Here is a 20,964-nt window from a genome sequence, read left to right on the forward strand (position 1 = left end):
GTAAAAATTTGTAGTTGAAAAATACAATTAATCGCGATTATGGAAAATTTCAGCGATTAATTAGTTAAAAAATTGTAATCGTTTGACAGCACTAATATATATATACACCACTGTATATGATTTGTATTGTATTGAAATTGTCGACGACGTGTTGGCTGCACATAATTAAGACACCTGAAAACAGTTTTTAATTGTAATATGTCTTGGTTAAAACTTTTTTTTAAGCATCTGATACATTAAGAGAAAGTACTGTCATGCCTGTTAGTCTACCATAAACAGTTTGTGCCTCTGACCATGATTATTGTAGAATACCTTATCTGAAATTACAATCAGTTTCACCACTAATGATTTTGAACTATGGAGCATTTGAAATAAATGACCTCAAATAGTTTACAACCGAAAGAGTAAAAGACACCATCTTTTTTCCCTACAGCCACAAAAGATAAATTTGCTTATTTTGCTCATGTGCCCTCAGTCTACAATCCTACTGTGATGTACTGCACTCGTGAGAATAAACTGGTGATTACTTTAACACCCAAAGGCAAAAAAAAAAAAAAAGGACTCTTGATTTTACACAGATGTCAGTGTGATGAAATAATGCGTAAAAGGCTGCAAATCTCCTGTGAATCCAATGTAGATATTTTATTCTGTCAGCCAAAAGCGCTGGGGCCATTTTCCTTGACAGGTTTTTTTTTCTTCATTTTGCTCATTATTCAACGGAGCGGCGACTTGACATCGATGCATTTGTCACAGGTGTGGATTTTCTGTTTCGACCTTGTGTTTTTTAACTTAATTTCATGTTTGTGTAAGGACATTTTTTTGCGAATATGTACAATATGAGCTCTAAAGAATTTAGAAACATGTGACTTTATAGTTGCGCTAAAGCTGGGGTTTTTTTAGACCAAGCAGAGGGAAGGAAAATATGGACTCACACTGTAAATGTTCATTCCCAAAACGAACACCTGCATCGGATTAGATCTGTTTGTTAGTCTGCAGTTACACAGGGGTGATCACAGCTTGGCGATCTGTTGCACCAAGTGAATTTACATGAATCAAGGCTCCAACACAACAGAGGATTATCAAACTTCTTAAAGGGAAAGTGTGGAATAAAAATTAATTCCACTCATTTTTAGCCATCTCCGGGGGCGGCCATTTTGTCACTTCTGTCGACTGAAAATGACATCACAACTACTCAGGGCTCAGGTAGCGACCAATCACGGCTGACCTGTTTTCTGAAGCTGCGCAGTGATTGGTCGTTACCTGAGCCCTGAGCATCTGTAATGTCATTTTCAGTCGACCGAAAGTGACAAAATGGCCGCCCCCTGACATGGCTAAAAATGGGTGGATTTTGCTTCCTAACTCATATTCCACAAACGCAATATTAATCAGAATGCCCTGTTATAACTAGTGGGCCTGCATAGAACATGAAAAAATATGTTTGCGTTGATTTCCCCGAGGTAAATCTTCACACGTGTTGCAACAGATGTGCTTGTTTGCAGTCAGTGTGTCTAAAATATTTGTACTCATTTTTCTAGCTACGCTTACTTATCTGTAACATGTAATCGAGACAAGCAGTTTGACAGAGGCACACGTATGATGTGCCTGATTTTCAAAATAAAGCTTCTTCCTGACTTTGATGATCAATAAAATGTTCAAGGCTCACTGTTTCATGGTTGGTTGCGACTCAATCGCGTTAAGGTGTCACATTAATTTATTTCAATTCTGACTTTGTTCCCATCATTTTACTTTTTGCCCATGGTGGCAATCATTCTACATGTCAAATGTTTCAAGTTGCATCAAGATGACAAATGTCTCTTTTTATGCTTTGAAAAATGCCAAGATACATGATATTTTACAGCTGACGTGATTTTTGTTCTTTTTTTCTTTTTAATCTTAAGAAATGTTGAAATAGCTGTCAACACCTCAAGATCACTGTAATCCCATCATGTGTATTTGCCTCAGGCTGGTTCTGATGCTTGAGGTTACGCGTGACATTCAAGGTTCATGTGGACCAACTGAAGAGCAGAACACCTTGGCGTCAGAACAAAATATTCTATATATCGCCATTTGATATCATACATATCTTAAAAAGGAGTTTCTTTTGTTGCTTGAATATCTCAAGTAATAAAAAAATAAAGCACAGTTACATGTTACTCATCTCCTAAGGGGCGGTTTGAATGTTGAATGGGAAAAGGAAAACAAACAAAAAGGATAAGATAAGACGTGTTGCTGAACTGTGACAGCCGGGTCGGACAACAAGTTTCAAAGTATTTATTTTTCTGTCAATACATTTGTGTACCAGCGTTATGTTTGATGCTCTTTGCTTCGGCATTAGATCCAATTCTTGTAAGAACACACATAACTCGCCTGCGTCTTTGGATCGCCTGCGTCTTTGGATCGCAGGTTGATTTGTGTACGCGTGTATGTGTTCTGCGGCTAAAACAAACAAGGCTGTTTATGCCAGGACGTTAAAGCATATTTCAATGGGGTTTAACGATTTTGAAAAAGCCAGAAAGCGCTTGAATTTAAAATTGGATGTATGGTCTCTTCTAGGGCTGCTCGATTATGAATGAAATATTCATCACAATTATTTTGGTAACAATTGAAATCACGATTATTCATTTCGGTACAAGACAAGAAACTGTTGAAATGTGAAAAATATAAAGACAAATACATTTCTTTGAAACACTATAAGTAAGTTCCAAACTAAATTGATAAAATAAATTAGAAAATAAAAAAAAGTTGCAAATGGAAAATGTCAAGGAATTCAAGAATGATTTCTTGAAACAAACATAGTGCGTTGGATATAAATGCATATTAATAATCGTTTTTTTCACGATTATGCCAATTTTGTAATCAAGGAGTGTAATAATCCTGATTGTTATTGAATTTCGATTAATTGCACAGCCCTACATAAATTATATACTGTACGAGAACACAACTTTCAGTACTAGCGTTATCACAAGTGCCGTCAATAGAAGGAAATCAGATCGGAAAAGACCCCAGCAGCCCATAATAATTATATTTACCGACACCTCTATATGTGCCTCGCCTCAAACGATTTGATCTTTTTGTTGTCATGAACAGCACTCATCATTGGAGATAATAGTGTTTTGATTACATCGGCAACGCCTCATGCAATGAGATAAAAAACCCTTCAACCACAAGATGTTTTTAACTCATTCTATCCCAATGACGTATTTACATGTCATTTCACAATGGGTCTGAAAAAGTCTGGTACTGAATGAGTTGACCTGTTTTTGTTGGTCCACTGCATGCAGAAGCACTGCAGAAGTACTGCCTGTGCGCCGACGCATGTGTGTGTGTGTGTGTGTGCGCGCGCGCGCGTGTTTGCGCTAGCATGCTGTGCCATCACCTGGCGCAAAGGTGCTAAACTGCAGATAAATCATATCCAAGTGAGCACTTCACAACAATCATAGTGTCAAGGTCTTGCAGCAGCATCGTATCAGTCACACTTTGAGCCTGCGCTTAGTTTGCCAAGTGGCGTGAAACGCGCGCGAGGCTGCTGGAGAGGAGACACAAGAGGCGAACTCAAGGAACAGGCGAAACAGACGCGACTCGTCACGCTAGAAACAGGAAGCCAGGCACATTTGGCCCGACGCTCGCCTGTCGTCGCTTCCCGCCATGGGAACAACTTGTCTGCGCGCTGACGACAATTAGAATTAGCACAACAACAGCCGCTCGGATTCAAAGGAATAAACATCCAAACGGGGGGGGGGTAAAAAATTAAAATGGGCCACTCAGTCAATGCTTTCTCACAGTGGAAGGTTGAGGAGAGCCGTCATCTTTTATTTTTGCGACGATGCTGTCAGCATTTGGTCTTTCTGTTGTACTGTCATCTTTAAAAGCACCAGGAGAGTGCGAGAGGTTTTCATGAAGTCGGGCTTTCATCTGGATCAGAAATTGACTTTTTGGCACTTCAGTTCCTTTGTATTTAACTCAGATGAAAATCTTTCAAAAAAGTTGAGGGCCAAATTTGGGCCAAGAAGAAAGTTTCGGAGTCCTCCCGCTGAGCCTGTCAGTTTGAAAGCGCATCATCAAGACAGCCCTTGCTTTTACCGAACTGCTGTTCTCATGGCCTCTGTCAGCAGGCTGAACTACGAATGTTGCTAGCATGCTGTGCTAGCCATCTTGGATAGCGGGTATTTTGTTTGAAATGCTTGCCTCTTAGCGGCACAGTGGACAAGCGGTCAGTACATCCTTCATAGCATAAAATCATTCTTCTCGATAAGTGATGTGAAGCCGGTTGTCATTTTGCAAGCGGAAACAACTTCATTTCTTTGGAATAGTGGCGCAGAGTCGCCAATAGAGAACATGCGAGACCCCACACACGACAAGGGGAAAAAAGAAAAAAAAAAAAAAAAATCGGCATGAGTTGTTGCCGACTTCACTCTTTTAAAAAGTGCCCCACGCGAGCGAGGAGAAGAGTCGAGAAGAGCTGGATCAAACTATTTTTGAGGTAAAAGGTGTGGTGGGCTATTTTTTGTTCCAAAAATATCACATTTCTCCCAAGTACTTTATGCTTTGAAAACTTCTCTAGCTTGTTAAAAGCTACAGTAAATAAAATCTCTCAAATGTTGGGGGTGCTTGGATTTACCTTGCTTCAGCACCCCAAAAATATGATCGGCACGCCAACACCGTGGACAATTTTCAGGCTTTTCTCTTAAACCAGATTTTATAATGGAAAGCTTTGCATGTCGCGCAGAAAGAAAGAAAAAACTGATGCTTTTCAGGCCTCTGAGACAATGTAGCTTGCCATGAGTAGCATGAGGCAGGTGATGCTTTTCTGGCATTGTTTTGCAAGTCCGGAATGTAAATTGGTTGTTTTTCTTTTTAAATTATGACCCCAACTACTACTACTTCAACCACGACTGAATTTGCGCCCGAGAGCTTTAGTCATATTTGACACCAGTAGGATGTGGAACACACTTGTTCCAGCTTGTTGGCTGCTAGTAGACCGGTGACCTCACTTGACCCAGAACTAATAACCCCCGCAAACTGGCTACTGATTTACAATGGGGGATTTGTGCGCTCACTAACTCAACGCTTTAATATCTCCTCCTTGTTGTATTGTTTGCTTTCCCTGGTCCCGGGTGGGATGAAACAAATTCATATTGGACATAAATAAAGCATGAAACTTGGATAGGACGTCGTCCGGCATTAAAAATAGCGGCGCTTAAGAGAGACAAGATTTTCTCATGCAGCTTTATCGCAAGTCGTAGAAGTCACCCTTGAAATGCACTTCCTTCTGGCCTAGCATATATAAAAAAAATATGTATTTTTGAGAGGATTTAGCTGAACAGATTGACGGCTTGTCCCAGATGACTTCGGCTTCTCCTTGAAACTGCCGCATCCGAATGTTGTTGCGGTTTGCCTCTTTTGTCACGTTCTGTTATGAAAGTGGTACAAGTTGACACAGAATCGAGAGAGGGAAATGCCTTCGCACTTTTTCTTATTATTATTCTCCCTCTTGTTTGCATTGTGCTTGACCTCCAACAACAAAGTATGTTGGTCTGTGGGGACAGCAAGCCATTACTCAACCTAAACATTTATTGGCTATAAAAAAAAAAAAAAAAGCTTAAAGGTTGAACATATTGATGGAAATGCAGTAATGAGGTCATGACCCCCAACGGACATGATGTGACTCAAAATTTGGTGCTTACCTCTCCCAGGGCAGTTTTCAGAGTGGACTGCCCTAAATTTGAAACTTATTGTGTTATGTAGCCTAGACACAAACATCCGATTGCCATGGACATGGAAGTCACGCAACATTTTTACATGCAGTTGCTGGCTTCCCCAAAATTACAAGAGTCATCATTTTTCTTCTGTAACCATTTGACTCTCTTCCACTCGCACTTCCAATTCCATCACACAAATGTAAGGTTGCGTGTGTGGTGCGCTCCCAAATGTCCTGTGATAAAATCAAAATACCCTCTTTTAAATGCGGCACATGTATAAATGTTGTTTCTTTTTTTAAAACATTGCGGGTGTGTCTTATATTTGCGCACTCAATAATCCGCAAATTATGATAGTAGACTTTCAATTCATATCAAATCAAAGCACCAGGCATTAGCTTGGATTTTGTGGAAATGCATTATTCATGCATGTACAGTTAATAAAGATTTTCTCATGACAATGTGTCCCTGGGTCAGATTAAATCTATTTCTTCCTATTGATCTCTCTATCTTTCTCCCTCTCTCTCTCCCCCTCTCTGTCCGTCTCTCTCTCTCTCTCTCTCTCCCTGTCTCTGTCAGTCTCTCTCTCTCTCTCACAGTCGCAGTCTTGTGCGCACCCTGTCACCGTGACGCACTCGTCGCTTGGATTCTCCACCAACCCTTTCCTCACTTGGGTTTATTTCAGCATAAATCGCCGGAGGGGAAAAAAAACATTTGGAGCTGGTAAAAAAAAAAAAAAAAAAAAGAAAAAAAGAAAGACCTGATATACAGCTCGCACAGGCTGTGACGAGGGTGCATAGTGGCCGCTAGAACTGCCGGAGCCGCGCGTAACGGAGAAGGAGCAGGTGGATGGATGGATGGAAGGATAGATGGACGCGCTCCGTAAAGACACCTTGGCAGTTGACACGATGGACTTGATACATGGAGGACATTTTCTATTTAAAAGTAAGTCTCTTCAGTGAATACATAAAATGGTCAAATACTCATGCCAAAGCGTTGACCAAAACACAACCGTTTGAGTGAGATGAATTCAAAAACCGAAAAGTCCTTATCGTCTTAGTTGACATGAAGTCCTGGATAAACCTGATACATTTTGATGATAATTACAGTGCAGCACCGATCAAGATGAAATTAACACTAATGCCATAATAGATAAAGCCGCGTGGGTTCATGTAGAATGTAAAAACAATGTGGATCGTGTGACTGCTAATTCAATTATGTTGATAGACTTTCACGTCTGCGCTCGCAGTGACAGCCCCCCGGTGGCTGGCGAAGATTACTTTGGAGGTAGACGAGATAAAAACACTCCGAAACTGCAACGGTACAAAGATTTCCCTGAAATGTTTCTTCTAAAATGGTCTGAAATCAAATCTGTTCAGAGCCAAAGCGGGGCAGAGTAGGAATGTCCTCCTGAGTATGTCTGTGAAGAATGGTAATAATTTCATTAGCGGCTGGCGTGATGAGGTTGAGGCAAGTTATGTTGGATTGCCATTCTTGCACTTCAAGCACCGGAACGTTCCCGCACGTTCTTTACTTTGCAACTCGACTTTGACATCCTCACAGATTGGTTCATTTGTCATTTCAACCTCACTATGTTTCTTTCTTTCAAAAAAGCATTTGAAAGGATATGGCCGGCATTTTTCTTTTGAAACCAAAAAAATGGCTCAGACGTAGGTTATTTAAATGAGATGTCCGTAAATGTGAAAAATAGAGGATTTTTTTTTTTCTATATGGTGGATATAAAAATAAATAAATAAAAAAAGCCTTGCATCCAGTATGATGTTCGAAACGGTTCAACCAAAGGTGGCATGCCTATTTAATAGATGTGACCAAAATTGGGACATCTCTCTCAACTAGAATGACAGATCCTCCCACGGTGTCGGAGCTGTTTGTCCCTAAGATCGATTGAATAAACATTTGTCTCCGCTAGCGGCACAACGCCCTCGTCTCTCGAACCTGCCTGTTTGCATGTATGCACACAACGACATCAAGCCCAGGCCTAGATGATTTGACCCCCGGTGTTGGGTTTATGGTTTGGTTTTGACAGCGAGAACACTGGTGGAAATAAATGACTTGGGATGTAAGTGGTTGAAAATTGCACAAAATGGTAGCTTGCAGGGAGCCAAATATACCGTTTCTGAGCATCTGATATTAGCCCTGACAGTAGTAATAATCGGTAACTGTTGCCAAGGCTCTTATATTATTACTGTCACTCAAAATACTCTGCCTCTCACTTTGTCATCTTCCTCCTAGATGTATTCCCGCCTTCATCTGCGATGTGATACCCGTGGTTCCTCGCACATCGCAAACCCCTCGGCCGCATTTTAGCTACGTTCGACTCGGCAATTATGGCGCTGGATCAATGGTCTTTCCTCTCGCCTCCACCAAACATGACCATACCCGAGCCACTCCTATACGACAGCTACCTCCAAGGGAACGAGTCCGACCTGGACCTGAACCTGACAAGAGAGACGAGGGAGCCCCACCAGGACAAGACCAGCTCAGTCGTCATCACCTTCATTTACTTCATGGTGTGCGCGGTGGGGCTCTGCGGCAATGCCCTGGTCATCTACGTCATCCTACGCTACGCCAAAATGAAGACGGTGACCAACATATACATCCTCAATCTGGCCGTGGCGGACGTGCTGTGCATGATGAGCCTGCCGTTCATCGCCTTGCAGCTGGCATTGGTGCACTGGCCCTTTGGCGAAGCGCTGTGCAGAGTGATCATGACTGTGGGTAGGTGGAGAGCCGAGCACGCCTCACAGAGCAGCCAAACTCTGTTTGAGCAAATGGGCACTTTGTGGCTCCGCGAGAGGCAAATGTTTGGAAAAAAAAAAAAAAAAAACAGGAAAGGAAATGCGTTGGCAGAGCTGTGGAGTCCACGAGTTGGGAGACAGCGACAGTAAATTACTTCGAAGAATCGTCATAAAGGGGAACCTGTGAGAGGACCCAAAGGATGATACTTTGAAAAATATATGTCAAGGGATTGGATCATTTCATATGACACAATAGGACAGAGTTTCCCAACCTATACGAGTTTACCGTTTCGCTGATGAATGAAAAATAACGGGACACCTTTTAAAGCGGAGGTCAACCCAAACATATTTTTTTCAAAAATATGTTCTTTGTAAACCCACTAGTTGAAACAAGGCATTCTGATAAATATTGTGGAATTGTGTTAATCCACTCGTTTTTAGCCATCTCTGGGGGCAGCCATTTTGTCTTCTGTGGACTGAAAATGACATCACAACTGCTCACAACGACCAATCACGGCTCAGATTCTGAAAAAAGATCAGCCGTGATTGGTCGTTGTGAGCAGTTGTGATGTCATTTTCAGTCGACAGAAGTGACAAAATGGCCGCCCCCAGAGATGGCTAAAAACGAGTGCATTTTGCTGTTTGATTTATATTCCACAAACGCAAAATTAATCTGAATGTTGTATGTCAACTAGTGGGCTTGCTGGGAACATATTCTTGAAAAAAATATGTTTGGGTTGACTTCCGCTTTAAAATAGACGGCACTACGAACAATGGAATTGTGTTTTCATCTGTCAATGTAATCGTCACTAACCACATCCGTCGGAGACAATCTTTCATTCCATCGCTAACAGACCGTTAGTCCGTCACTGGCGGACACCCGTTTTTCTGATATTTTTAGGGGGACCGACTGACGGACCAACGAAGTTCTGACGGACTAACTGACGGACTTAAATGACGGACCGACTGACGGATTGATGGACTGACGATTTCAATTCAGTTCGTCACAAAAAATGACGGACTGCCAAATGACGGAAAGGTACCCCGGCCGCTGAAGGATGACGGACCATGTACTTACTTGCTTGCCTTACTCAAAAATAACAAATGTATTTCTAGATTTGTGGAAAGTTCTGTTCACCAAAATAGTCCGTTTAGACGTCAGTTCCACTGCACACAGAGTCCTGGATCAAAAAACAAAAATCCTTCCTACTACTTTAAGCACATTTTGTCACTGAGAAGCGCTGAATATTCACACTTCCAAGTTCCAACTGTGTGTCATCATTCTGCTATCCTTACTTTGCAATTAAGTTTCTCCTGTTTTGATTAAAAGCGTAAGTGATTCCTGACTATTTCTGTTTCTCCCCTAGACTCTCTCAATCAGTTCACCAGCACATTTTGCCTCATGGTGATGAGCATCGATCGATACCTGGCCGTGGTTCACCCCATTAAGTCGACAAAATGGCGGAAGCCCCGGGTAGCCAAGTTAATCAACCTGACCGTGTGGGGCATATCACTGTTAGTTATCCTACCTACTATGATCTTCAGCGGTCTGGACAAGGTTCCCGTATGTGGGATTGTTTGGCCCGAGCCGCAGGATGTCTATTACACCGCCTTCATATTTTACACCTTCTTCATTGGATTCTTCCTGCCCCTGGCCGTCATATGTCTATGTTACCTGCTCATTATAGTCAAGGTAAGAACTGGTCTACTGCACGAGTACTCAAATTTTTGCTTTGCTTGTAAACTTATGATTGCGTCCGGAATCGAAAATATTGAGCCGGCTGCCGTTGTCGGTCATTGAACTCTGTTTGCAATCGAGCCGCCTTATTGAACGTCTGCAGTAGAGAATACGCATTACATCAGACTATGAGCTAAATTTAGAATTTCAGCCTCGAAAAATAAGATTCATCAAATCAGCCGATGTGACTTAAAAGCTGTTTCACCCTATTGTCCGTGCTCGTGTGTAGTTTCTCCCACATTCCCCCAAAAAATACTCGCTAGGCGAATTGAAACAACTCTTGCCTAACGTTAGCTGGGATAGGCTCCAGATCACCTGTCACACTAATGAGGACAATTGCTATAGATGACGGATGGAGGAATGAATGAATAAATGGTGCTTGAGGGTTCATTTCACATGAACGGCATGAATATTTTGAGGAACTGACACGTTTCCCTTTCCCAGGTGAAATCGTCAGGCATGCGAGTGGGTTCGACCAAGCGCAAACGCTCCGAGCGTAAGGTGACGCGGATGGTCTCCATCGTGGTCGCCGTGTTCGTCCTCTGCTGGCTGCCCTTCTACATCTTCAATGTCACCTCGGTCACCGGCTCCATCAACCCGACGTCGGCCGTGAAGAGCACCTTCGACTTCGTGGTGGTGCTGGGCTACGCCAACAGCTGCGCCAACCCCATTCTCTACGCCTTCCTGTCGGACAACTTCAAGAAGAGTTTCCAGAAGGTGCTCTGTCTCAAAAAGGTGACTGGCCTGGATGAGATGGATCGCAGCGATAGCAGGGCGGACAGGAGCAGGATGGTCAACAACGCGCTGATCATCAACGCCAATTTGGAGGCGCACAATGCGGCGTTGCTCAATGGTGAGCTGCAGACCAGCATTTGAGGGCAGCAACAGCGAGAGGCCGAGCGTCTGCTTACACGACTGTTAACTACTCAGAGACACTGAAGCAATAGCCGAGCGTCCGATGGACTCTGGCACTTCAGTCAAATCTAAACAGTTTCACAACAAAGGCCAGAGAAGGTACATTGACCCAAGTTTACAACTGTTTGAGCGGATGAGGCAAACCGACTGACCCTGAACACTGAATAACACACAGCAAGCCTCTCGACCGACATCAAACATCAGTTGCACCAACGCTTATGTCACCGACTTGGAAACAAGGCTCAGTTGGGCCCGTGTTGGCGAATTGTGACCTCTGGATCTGCTGATAGAAGGGCGACTTTACTGCTTAATGGTGTGTGAGCAAGAGACACCCTTTTTTCGCGGGAGATGTTTGGAAACGCGATGCCATTAGGCGTTGTTTTCATGAAAGGGGGAGACATGCTGAGGAAGCCAAACATTTTAGTGGACGACGGCCTAGCAACCCTCCAAAGAGGAAACTCCATCCCAGAAAAAATAAATAAGACGTAATGGTATATGGTAATGATCTGTTACACCAGCCCGGTCGTTAGAAGATTATCAGAGAAACAAATGGCAAACGCTTCACAACAAACACCACGCTGTTTCCCCCCCCAATGATGAAGGACGCTGGCGGCTTGCCGAGGAGCGCCGCACTGATCCGTAAACTCTTCAATGGCGGGATGGTGAAAGAAATTGGCAACCTCGCTTGATTCAAAACAGCTCGTACGTGTAAATATACAAACATGGTTTTTGCCAGCCTGGCGCATGTGCAAACATGGGTGGGCCAATCAAAAAGGTCAGTAAAATATTTTCCTGTTGTGGCATGTGTGTGTGGAACCTTTCACTACGTACTTAAGATTTTGCGGAATCTTGCTTTTATCGTCAGTGGGCACTTTTCACGTTTTTATGCAGCGCTGACTTTTGAAATGTTAAAACACGACAATGTAAAGGTTCCAATTTACGCTGATATCTACTATCAGCCTCTCCATTGGTTTTTAGAAATTCAGATTGAAGTCAAGTACCTGTATGTGCCAATGCGTAAAACATGATCGTGTATGTAACTATGGATTGTTTAGTGTACGAATTAACTGACAAATAATTTCTCCGGGCTTTCCTAGTTGCTTCGCATGATCCCAGCTGATGCTTGACGGGTAAATATTAGCATTAGCGCAGCGGATTATGTCGCGGGTCAAAGTGACACACAGTTGAAAGTCAGAGACATACAATTGAGGAAAAAGTTTAAATTGTTTTTGGAGGTAGTAATGGAAATACAAACAATATTAATTGGGATCTATCACAACCAAATTGGCTCAAATTGATCCAGGAAGATTATTGCGATTCCCGAGAAAGAAACGTAATGTAAGAGAGTTAATAATGTCGCATGTCTCGCACAGTTTTGAGGGCATAATGGGACCAAATTTTGGACAACTGGCATTAAATGATCACTGCTGACTGAAAACTCAATATTGTACATTTCTGCTTACATATTTCATCTATTTTTGAACGGCAACGCCTACTAGAGAGATTTCTGGATTTACCTTTTATACAATTTTCTCCAAACCATTATCTTTCCTCAAACACTAATATAAAAGATGACATTTCTTGAACTATACTGAACATATTTAACACTGCCTGGTTTTCAATTCAAAGCATTGTCGAATTTGTTTTGCATGGAGAAAATGTTGAGTTCCTAAATGACGCTAGCTGGACCAAAGCGATCCCATGCGCTGCTGACTGCCATCTCAGAAAATCGATGTGGACCTTTGCCCAAACGCTATTGTTCAAACTCATCACAACACCCTGCATTTCGGGAGGAAAACAATCCACTCAATGAAATACGATTGCATTTTTTGCTACCGCGAGTTGCGTGTATCGTGACCTCTTGTTTCGTGCCACCGAGGATGTTTTCTGAGGCTCTGTTGAAAGACAGGGCCATCCTGCCGCGTCGGGTTGACTTAGAAAAAGGACAAGCCCGATTTAGTTTATACACCCTACCAGACACTGCACTCAGTGCACTGGTTTTTTATTTCATACATCCAATGGTGACAAATGTGACAGATAATTGTGCCAGCCAGCTAATATTTCAAAGCAACTCCTCCCACTCCCTCATCCAAAAGTATTCTTGGCCACACGTTTGCATGTTTTTAGGGCACCTAGAGTTATGAATACAAAGGATCTGAATTAGGAATGAGTTTGATACCACGCATATGTTTGGAACTCAGCGCTTTTCACTATCGTTTTGCACGGCGTGAGGCTACATTTGGGCTCAATCAGCTTGGTCTGAATCGTAAGTGGTTTTACACAATGGACCACACGCTTGCATTCTAATGTCGGTAGATGACGATGAAACGAGTGGCTGCCTTCAATGCATGGCACAGATGTAAACTCCCTGCACTTTTGTCCCTTAAGCGTTCAACAACACAACAGGACCTGGAGGGGAGGGGTGGGGGTTTGCGTGAAATGCTGAATAGTGAAATGCTCCACGACAGGATTTCAACTGGCCAAAGGCTGTTTGGTGAAGCAATTTTTCGGTTGAATGCCTTTCTGTATAAAGAAAAAAAACAACACATTCTTTTTGTCGTACTTTCTTGAGTGATCCATCATCATTCCCAAATAATTTCCCCTCTGTACGTCCATCCCCTCATTTGCTTTGCATGCACAAAGTGATGTAGACTAAAAACTCTTGCTGGGGACCCATACTGTAAAGAAATGCACCAAGACTTTCCATGCCGTCGGCCGTTCGGACATAATGTGCTAAACGGGCCGTTATGATATTTAATTCACTTTGACAAGGTGGTCTGAACCAAAACTAATGTGAATGTAGCGCAATGATATGTTGCATGTAGACACCCGGAGCTTTTTGTATATAAAGAAGACCTAAATATCTCTTGAAATTAGGCTACTAGGCTTCTGGCTACCAATGTATAGTCTAACGTGAAGAAGAAGCAAAGGCCTTCTCGCCTTGTGTTGTTTTTTTTTTTGTTTTTTTAATCAAAATTATTTGTGAAGGGCTACAATGTGCACAGAGGATGCACTGTTCAATATTAAGTCTGTATTGTATCTGTGAAAAAAACATGGCTTTAATCTTGTATGAGAAGGGGTTGCACATTTCACCCTTTGGGCTCTATTTTCATAGACGGGCGCAACTGCACCTCGGTGCAAATGCCGGCAGATCCTGATTTAAGTACCAGCGCAAAAGCTTGCTGTGCGCGTTTGACAATTTGGCAGACCAGTACCCTCCAAGTTTTCAGAAGGAGCGTCTTGGAGTTTCTCCCTGCATACTGACAATTTTGTGGCGAAACCTAAAATTCAGGCTTGCTGAAACCGCATCCAACACTGTCTCAGAGTAGACGGAGTTTTCAGTATTCTCGGAACCATAATATTTTATATTTTTAAATCCATTCCGCTTGGCGGCACAGCAAATCGAGGTGTTGGGGTGCCGGAGGTCAACAAGCAGCTGGTGATTGATCCCAGTGTTTGTCACATGAAATCTACCATAAAGACTGTCACAAAAGAGATAAAAGAGGTCGGAGATTATTTAAATTTGGAAGCAGAAGGAATGACGTAATGTACAGTACATACATATATGGACACACGCACACATGCATGGCAAGAGGCGTGCATACTCACACGCACACGCTATTAAATACTACTATTACGACTAAATAGTGTGCAAATTGTTTGTAAGGTTTGTCAAATGTAAAATTGCTACACTGGTGATACTTGTAAATACTTTATTTTGCCCTCAAAAGCACATTTTCATTGTTGATGTTGGTATTTTATAGAAGAAAAGGACTGTCCAAATGTTTTGAGATGTCACTAAAGCAAGAATCAATAGCATAAAAGTAACTGTTGTGCATAAAGTATCTTTTCACCAAAAGAGAGTCTTACTTTCATTTGGTAGTTGCTCTGTTTTCATAAAATGCAATATTCTGTAAGCCTTGAAAGATCAGTCAGAATGCTCTAAATTGGCTGCCACTCAGTAAGTTCTCATTTTTCAAAATGGCTGCCGTGGGAAACCTTAAAAGGAATTAAATGAGCCACTTTGATCGGCCGCGATTGAAGTCGGCTGTGACCACTCCCCCAGCATCACAGCCCTCCCTCTTGCAGATCCGCCGGCCTGCACTCGTCTGCAAAATTTCCAACGTCGGGTCCAACCCGCCTCCGCACAGAGATACACCACACGCCGCGCGGGTCACGAAAATAGAGCCTTCTGTTTCACCACACACTTGTTGGAAAACTATTAACGATGATTCATTGCAAGCATTATCAGTGAATTGAAAAGCAAGTCAAGCAGAAAATAGTCACACCGAATTGGTGTTGCGTAACAATGGTCTTGTGGTTATCACATCTGCCTCGTGGTTAGCATGCCTACCTGACCGATGAGGTTCCGGGTTCGAATCTGATCTCCAGCCTTTGTGCCACATTCCAAAAACGTGCATGTTAAGTTCAATGAAGGCACTAAAACGACCACACGGGAGGTTTGTGAATGGTTCTTGGTCTATATGTACGCTAGGCTTGCGACTGGCTGCTGACCAGCTTTCCATAAACAACAATCAACAAATAAACAGCACATTTGTATCCCTTCTCTTATCATTCCAGTATGTCAAACATCCTCAGAGGTCAAGTAGTTTTACTTTATTTCAGTATAATTTTACCATACAATTATTTCTCCGTCAATGATTTTCTGTGGAAAAAAAAATATTTAGGAATGACAAGAAGTCAACCAGAGTCACAGAATGGATCATCTTGGATCAACTTTTCCATGCGGTGTATTTACTCAATGTGCCTTGTAACTCATCATGACGTTTAATATCAGTGTACATTCAAGCAACACTGTGTTTCTCAAAGGCCTTTGTACTATTACATGATGAGCAAAACACAGTCCTACATGTCATTTTCCCCAGATTAAATTGCTCATGTTTGTGACTTAATGTAAGAATTTGTGACGACATCGTTGGTGTAGAATATTAGAAAATTATGTTTGTATCGGACAATCTAATGTCCTTTTCTGCGATTAAAACAAAGGCCACTTGCTGCTCCCATGGTGTGTTTTATTTACTTGAGGAGATTCAATTGTGTTACACCATCATATATAATATAATATGAATGAGGCTGGCTAAAAAAATGTCACGTACTTTCATTCTGAAGTCCTTTTAAATGCATTTTATCTTCATTTATTCATGTCAGGGGCCATGAATAAATAAACCAATTACTCTTAAGGGACAAACAAATGCTTTAAGATCACTTTGAAGCAGGCCTTAAACTTCAGCTCATCAGCAAAGAAGTAGTGGCACTGCTAGTGTATTAAATCTATGTACCGGTACTTAAAACACATCTGAATATTTAACGATGGTTCGACCCTCACAGTGGCAAAGATAAATTATTCATTTAAATGAATTGTTGTATCTTCTATGTTTGATTAATGTGTTTTTTTTATTTATTTATTTTTTTTAATGACAGATTAGCACTTTCACCTATTCAAATGTTTTCATTATCATCAAAAATCTCATTAGGGAAAATAAATCATATAATCATGAATTGCCCTGCCACGACTTTCACTTCTTGCTTCACTTCTTCTTGCGCACTGAGCAAAGTAAGGATTTCATAGTAAACATGAATTTTAATTATGTGTAATTTCTTTGTTCATTATCCATTAATGATCAAAAGGCTTTTGGTTTTGCAGTTTGGAAAGAAATCGCCGGCCCAGTTATTCACACCAATTAATCGACATTTGTCAATATGTAACCAATGTATTTACTGTGCCTGGCCTCTCCTCCCCCCATTTTGAAAAAGTGCAAATTCATCTCTACTCAACTCAAGTTTAGTTACAAAAAAAACAACTGCAGCTGCAACAGTGCTGTGCAAAAGCTTATTTAACATAAAATAATTTGGAAACATTAAAACGATACTGTAGTTTAAACAACATTAATTAAAAAAAAATCTATATATACCTGTATATATAAGCATTTTCAGATGAAGTCAGCCACTTTTTCAAATTCGATGCCCTTTAGCACTAAATGCACTAAAGAGTGTAAGAAAAAGTCTGGCGCCCCCTCACAAAAAGACTTCACAGGCATCACTTTTAAAATTGCACTTCTGAAATAAATAACATTTCTAAAATAATCTAATTGTTGAGATGCGTGAAGCAAAAACCATACGCAAATTATTATACAGTAGAAACTATTTCATTGAATATTATGGATTTTTAAAAAATGCAGTTGTACAACTAAAGAAATGCGTGATGCCACTCGCCACTATGAGGAATCTGAGATGAATGAAACGATAATATCAAATGTTATGTATGGTTTGATGCATCCATGCCTAAGATATTCTCAGCAAGGCAAGCCGGTTTGACACTTTACATGCATGAGTGATCCTCATTCCCTTTTCTCTCGTGCGGAGTTGCCCCGATGAGTGTGACTCACAAGTCTTCCTGCCGCCGGCAAAGCGAGCGACTGTTATGGGGTAATGAATGTCATGCAGGTGAGCGGATGGAGATGACAGTGAACCTCTAACATGTATGACCAAATAGGAAAAGGAAAGGATTTAAAACATTAGGCTTTACAATTCAATCTCATTTTTTGTCAGGGGCCACATCGTAGTGTCTCTCGGAGGGCCGTTATGACTGTGAACGGATATAAATATATGATTGCCTTATATGATCGCATATACACAGCAAATTGATGGATAGCTAGTTTTGAAATTAAAAGCCGGTAAGTAATAGCTTGTTCAATTATTTTATAGGGGAGGATTGGTAACAAATAACAAAAGATCTCATATCTCACTGTTGTTAAAAATGAAAACAATTTGCAAGAAACGTGAAATTGACGCACATGATTTGCCTTTGCGGGCCACATAAAATGAAATTGTGGGCCGGATCCGAGCCCCGGGCCTTGAGTTTGACACCTGTGCTTTACGCGATCAGGATTTGGTGCCGATCACTGAGTTTGAAACATCAGATAACCGATGACCATCAGAAGATGAAGCAATTGAAAAAACAACAGCAATGACAGTCATCCATGAAATGAAGCATAGATATAATTTCCTTTCTTTACATCCTTAATAATTAGTCAGACTGTTTGCCTCCAAAACAATCAATGTCCTTTTCTTACCTGCTTCTTCCAGTTCTTGAACCCTCTGTGTGTCAAACGTCTCTCTGCATTATGCTCTTGCACTCGTAGGCCTAGTCTTTCTTTGTGCAAATATCTCCACCTTTAAAATACATTCAAATGTTTTGTTAGCAGGTAGTTGTAAACCTTCAAAATACAGTAATACATAAAGCAAACAAGCCCACTGGCCCATTTTCTGAGGTCAATACATATGGAACATTTTTAAACAGTGCTTCAGAAGGTGCGCTGTTATATACTGGCATGCTAGCGGGTCAGCTAACATTAACGCTAGTTTTTAGCTCATGTTGTTGTGGCAGTGAAAGCCACCTCAGTTGTCACTATGGGCAACACTGCTATTAATAACACGAGTAGGGCAATGAAAAGATATACTGTACAACCTAAATTCATATAGTTCTTTCTTTGACACAAATTATTGAAAGTTTACAATGTAATGTCATATACAGCCGGGCCTATCAGAGGAGCTGTATTCGAGTTTGACGGGGCTACAAATGGATCATATTCAAAAAACAGGTCAGCCGCGATTGGTCATTGTGAGCAGTTGAGATGTCATTTTCAGTCGACAGAAGACAAAATGGCCGCCCCCGGAGATGACTAAAAACGAGTGCATTTTGCTGCTTAACTAATATTCCACAAACGCCAAATTAATCAGAATGCCGTGTTTCAACCAGTGCTCCTGCTGGGAACATATTCTCAAAAAAATATGTTTGGGTTGACTTCCACTGATATATTTTTTGAATGATGCAAATGTGACAATAGCTTTACAGTAGTACGTTTGTCTTCCTGACTTCCAGTCATTTTCATAACGCAATATAAAAATAGACACTGCACTGACAATGAACACTTATGTCGCCCACATTCGTGTCTCACGATGAAAAAAAAAACGGTACCTGCAGTTACATAGTGGTTGTTATGGACACACTCAGACTTAACATATTGATTAATAGCAGTCTCTGTGCTGTGTTTCGCACTACTGAAAATAGGACGAAGGAGGACTGTGGCGATCAGGATGAGAAGACCAAATAAACAAGGTCAGGTTTGCCTGCATGCTGGAAAACAGAACCAAAGTAGATCATTCCAAAAGCATTGTAATGCTGATGTCCAAAACTGTGCCTGTGCAAGCGCACAACAGTCTGTTTGATCCAGCACAGATGCCCTTGTGGGGAAAGAAAACGGGGGGGGGGGGGGGGGGGGAGGAGAGATGCTATGTGATCAAGAGGAGATGCTCAGCGTGTGGCTTTGCATGCTTTGATCTCACATGCACATGCTTGATGTCAGGACTTATGAGACACCTTTCATCCCGTCAAACACGCCACTTACAACCTAATTCATGATGTCACCTGCCATTTAGATCGAATATATGGCTGTACAATTCATTTATAGACCAGGGACACAATATGGCAGTAAAGTGGTTCAATGATTTGATTAATTATGGGGTATAGAGACCGGAACGGCCCACCTAAGTCCGTGCTGGTCAATTTATTTGTTTGGCTTTGTTTGTTGAAGTGCTTTTGTTTCTTGTTTTTTTCTTCAATGTATAGGCCTATATGTGATTTTATTGATGGTGTTGTTTGTTTGTAGTGTTTTGTTATGTGGCTTAGAAATAAATCAACCAATCAAAAATCAATTAAAGCATCGTTGCAGTTACGCGTGGGGAAAAAAATGGCCGATAAAAGTACGTAAATTTCATGCGTGGCTGACCTTCAGCTACTAGTTTTGCTGCAATTTTGAATTTGTCCTAGATGTAACATAGCATGTACAGACTATCACTTGAGTTGTCACAATTAGAGATTCCGTAAATCCTATTTCATTGTTCACTAAGATGCCTTTATTCACAATGTGTGACCAAAAAAAATTTAAAAGTAAATAACCCACTACCCATAACAAGATTTATATTCAAAATTACTGAACTATTGAAGACTTAGTATGAGCTTAATGAGTTTTCAAACACTAGAGGATGTCTCCATCTGCTGGTAAAATTTGTGTGCATATTTACCACCTGCAATTTGGCAAATCGGAAATTCCAGGTTTTGAAATATGTTAACAAAAAGTGTCTTTTTGACTTTAGACTACATTTTGCTGCCTTATATAGATCTATATTATTTTCATTGTTAACTAATTCTCTGATGGCACATAACACTAATAAACACTGTCAATGAAAATGTAATGTTATCAGTTAGTTGGACACATTTTTCAGTGTGATCAACTCCTACTTCTACCAAATCTTTATGATTTTCTTTATCGTGCATCTAAGCTAACTTTTTTTTTTTTTTTTTTCGAAATTACTCGCCTGTATTTAGCACTGCTATTTATAGAGAGTCAGCACATATGTTACAATAGATATTTAGAAGCAGTATATAGTATGTGTACAGTATTTTGATCCTTGGCCTGAAGCAGCTGGCAAATATGATTATTTGGTTTTCAATCATAGCGCTTCATCCATTTGAGGGGATGCATTCATATTTATTCATTCAAAAACAATTCATGATGTTTCCAGTGAGTGGTTTGCTGCAAAAACCAAAACTAAAGTTTTAGCAAGTTGTCACCGCAAGCTTTCCGGTCTGTTCTTAACAGCTGGGCTAGAGTATGTGAAAATCGCGCCTCCCTATATTAGTCACCAAGTTCATTTTACATTCATTCTTAGACTAGACACAAACGTGATCACTTCAAATCCATTTAGCGGTTTGGGTTCTAATAGCATCATTTAAAAAGAAGGGAAATAACTTCCTGGTATGCAGGGCCATATT

General features: G+C 41.1%; 2 protein-coding genes across 3 annotated transcripts in view; one reads left to right on the forward strand and one right to left on the reverse strand.

The window, feature by feature from the left end:
• Positions 1-20,964, reverse strand: part of slc39a11 (solute carrier family 39, member 11) — a 68,359-nt gene that overhangs the window by 44,664 nt on the left and 2,731 nt on the right. For both annotated transcript variants that reach the window (XM_086016760.1, XM_086016759.1), the window contains exon 2: positions 18,203-18,302. The gene's annotated coding sequence lies outside the window, so the exon portion shown is untranslated. The remainder of the gene's footprint in view (positions 1-18,202; positions 18,303-20,964) is intronic.
• On the forward strand, positions 6,323-12,546 carry sstr2a (somatostatin receptor 2a). The gene is made up of 4 exons (XM_086017037.1): positions 6,323-6,641; positions 7,950-8,435; positions 9,823-10,148; positions 10,638-12,546. Exons 2-4 carry the CDS (start codon positions 8,045-8,047, stop codon positions 11,067-11,069), a joined length of 1,149 nt encoding a protein of 382 aa, XP_085873163.1. The 5' UTR covers positions 6,323-6,641; positions 7,950-8,044; the 3' UTR covers positions 11,070-12,546.

This window comes from Filicampus tigris, chromosome 19, assembly GCF_054856515.1.
Source record: "Filicampus tigris isolate MCC_2025a chromosome 19, RoL_Ftig_1.0, whole genome shotgun sequence".
NCBI lineage: Eukaryota > Metazoa > Chordata > Actinopteri > Syngnathiformes > Syngnathidae > Filicampus > Filicampus tigris.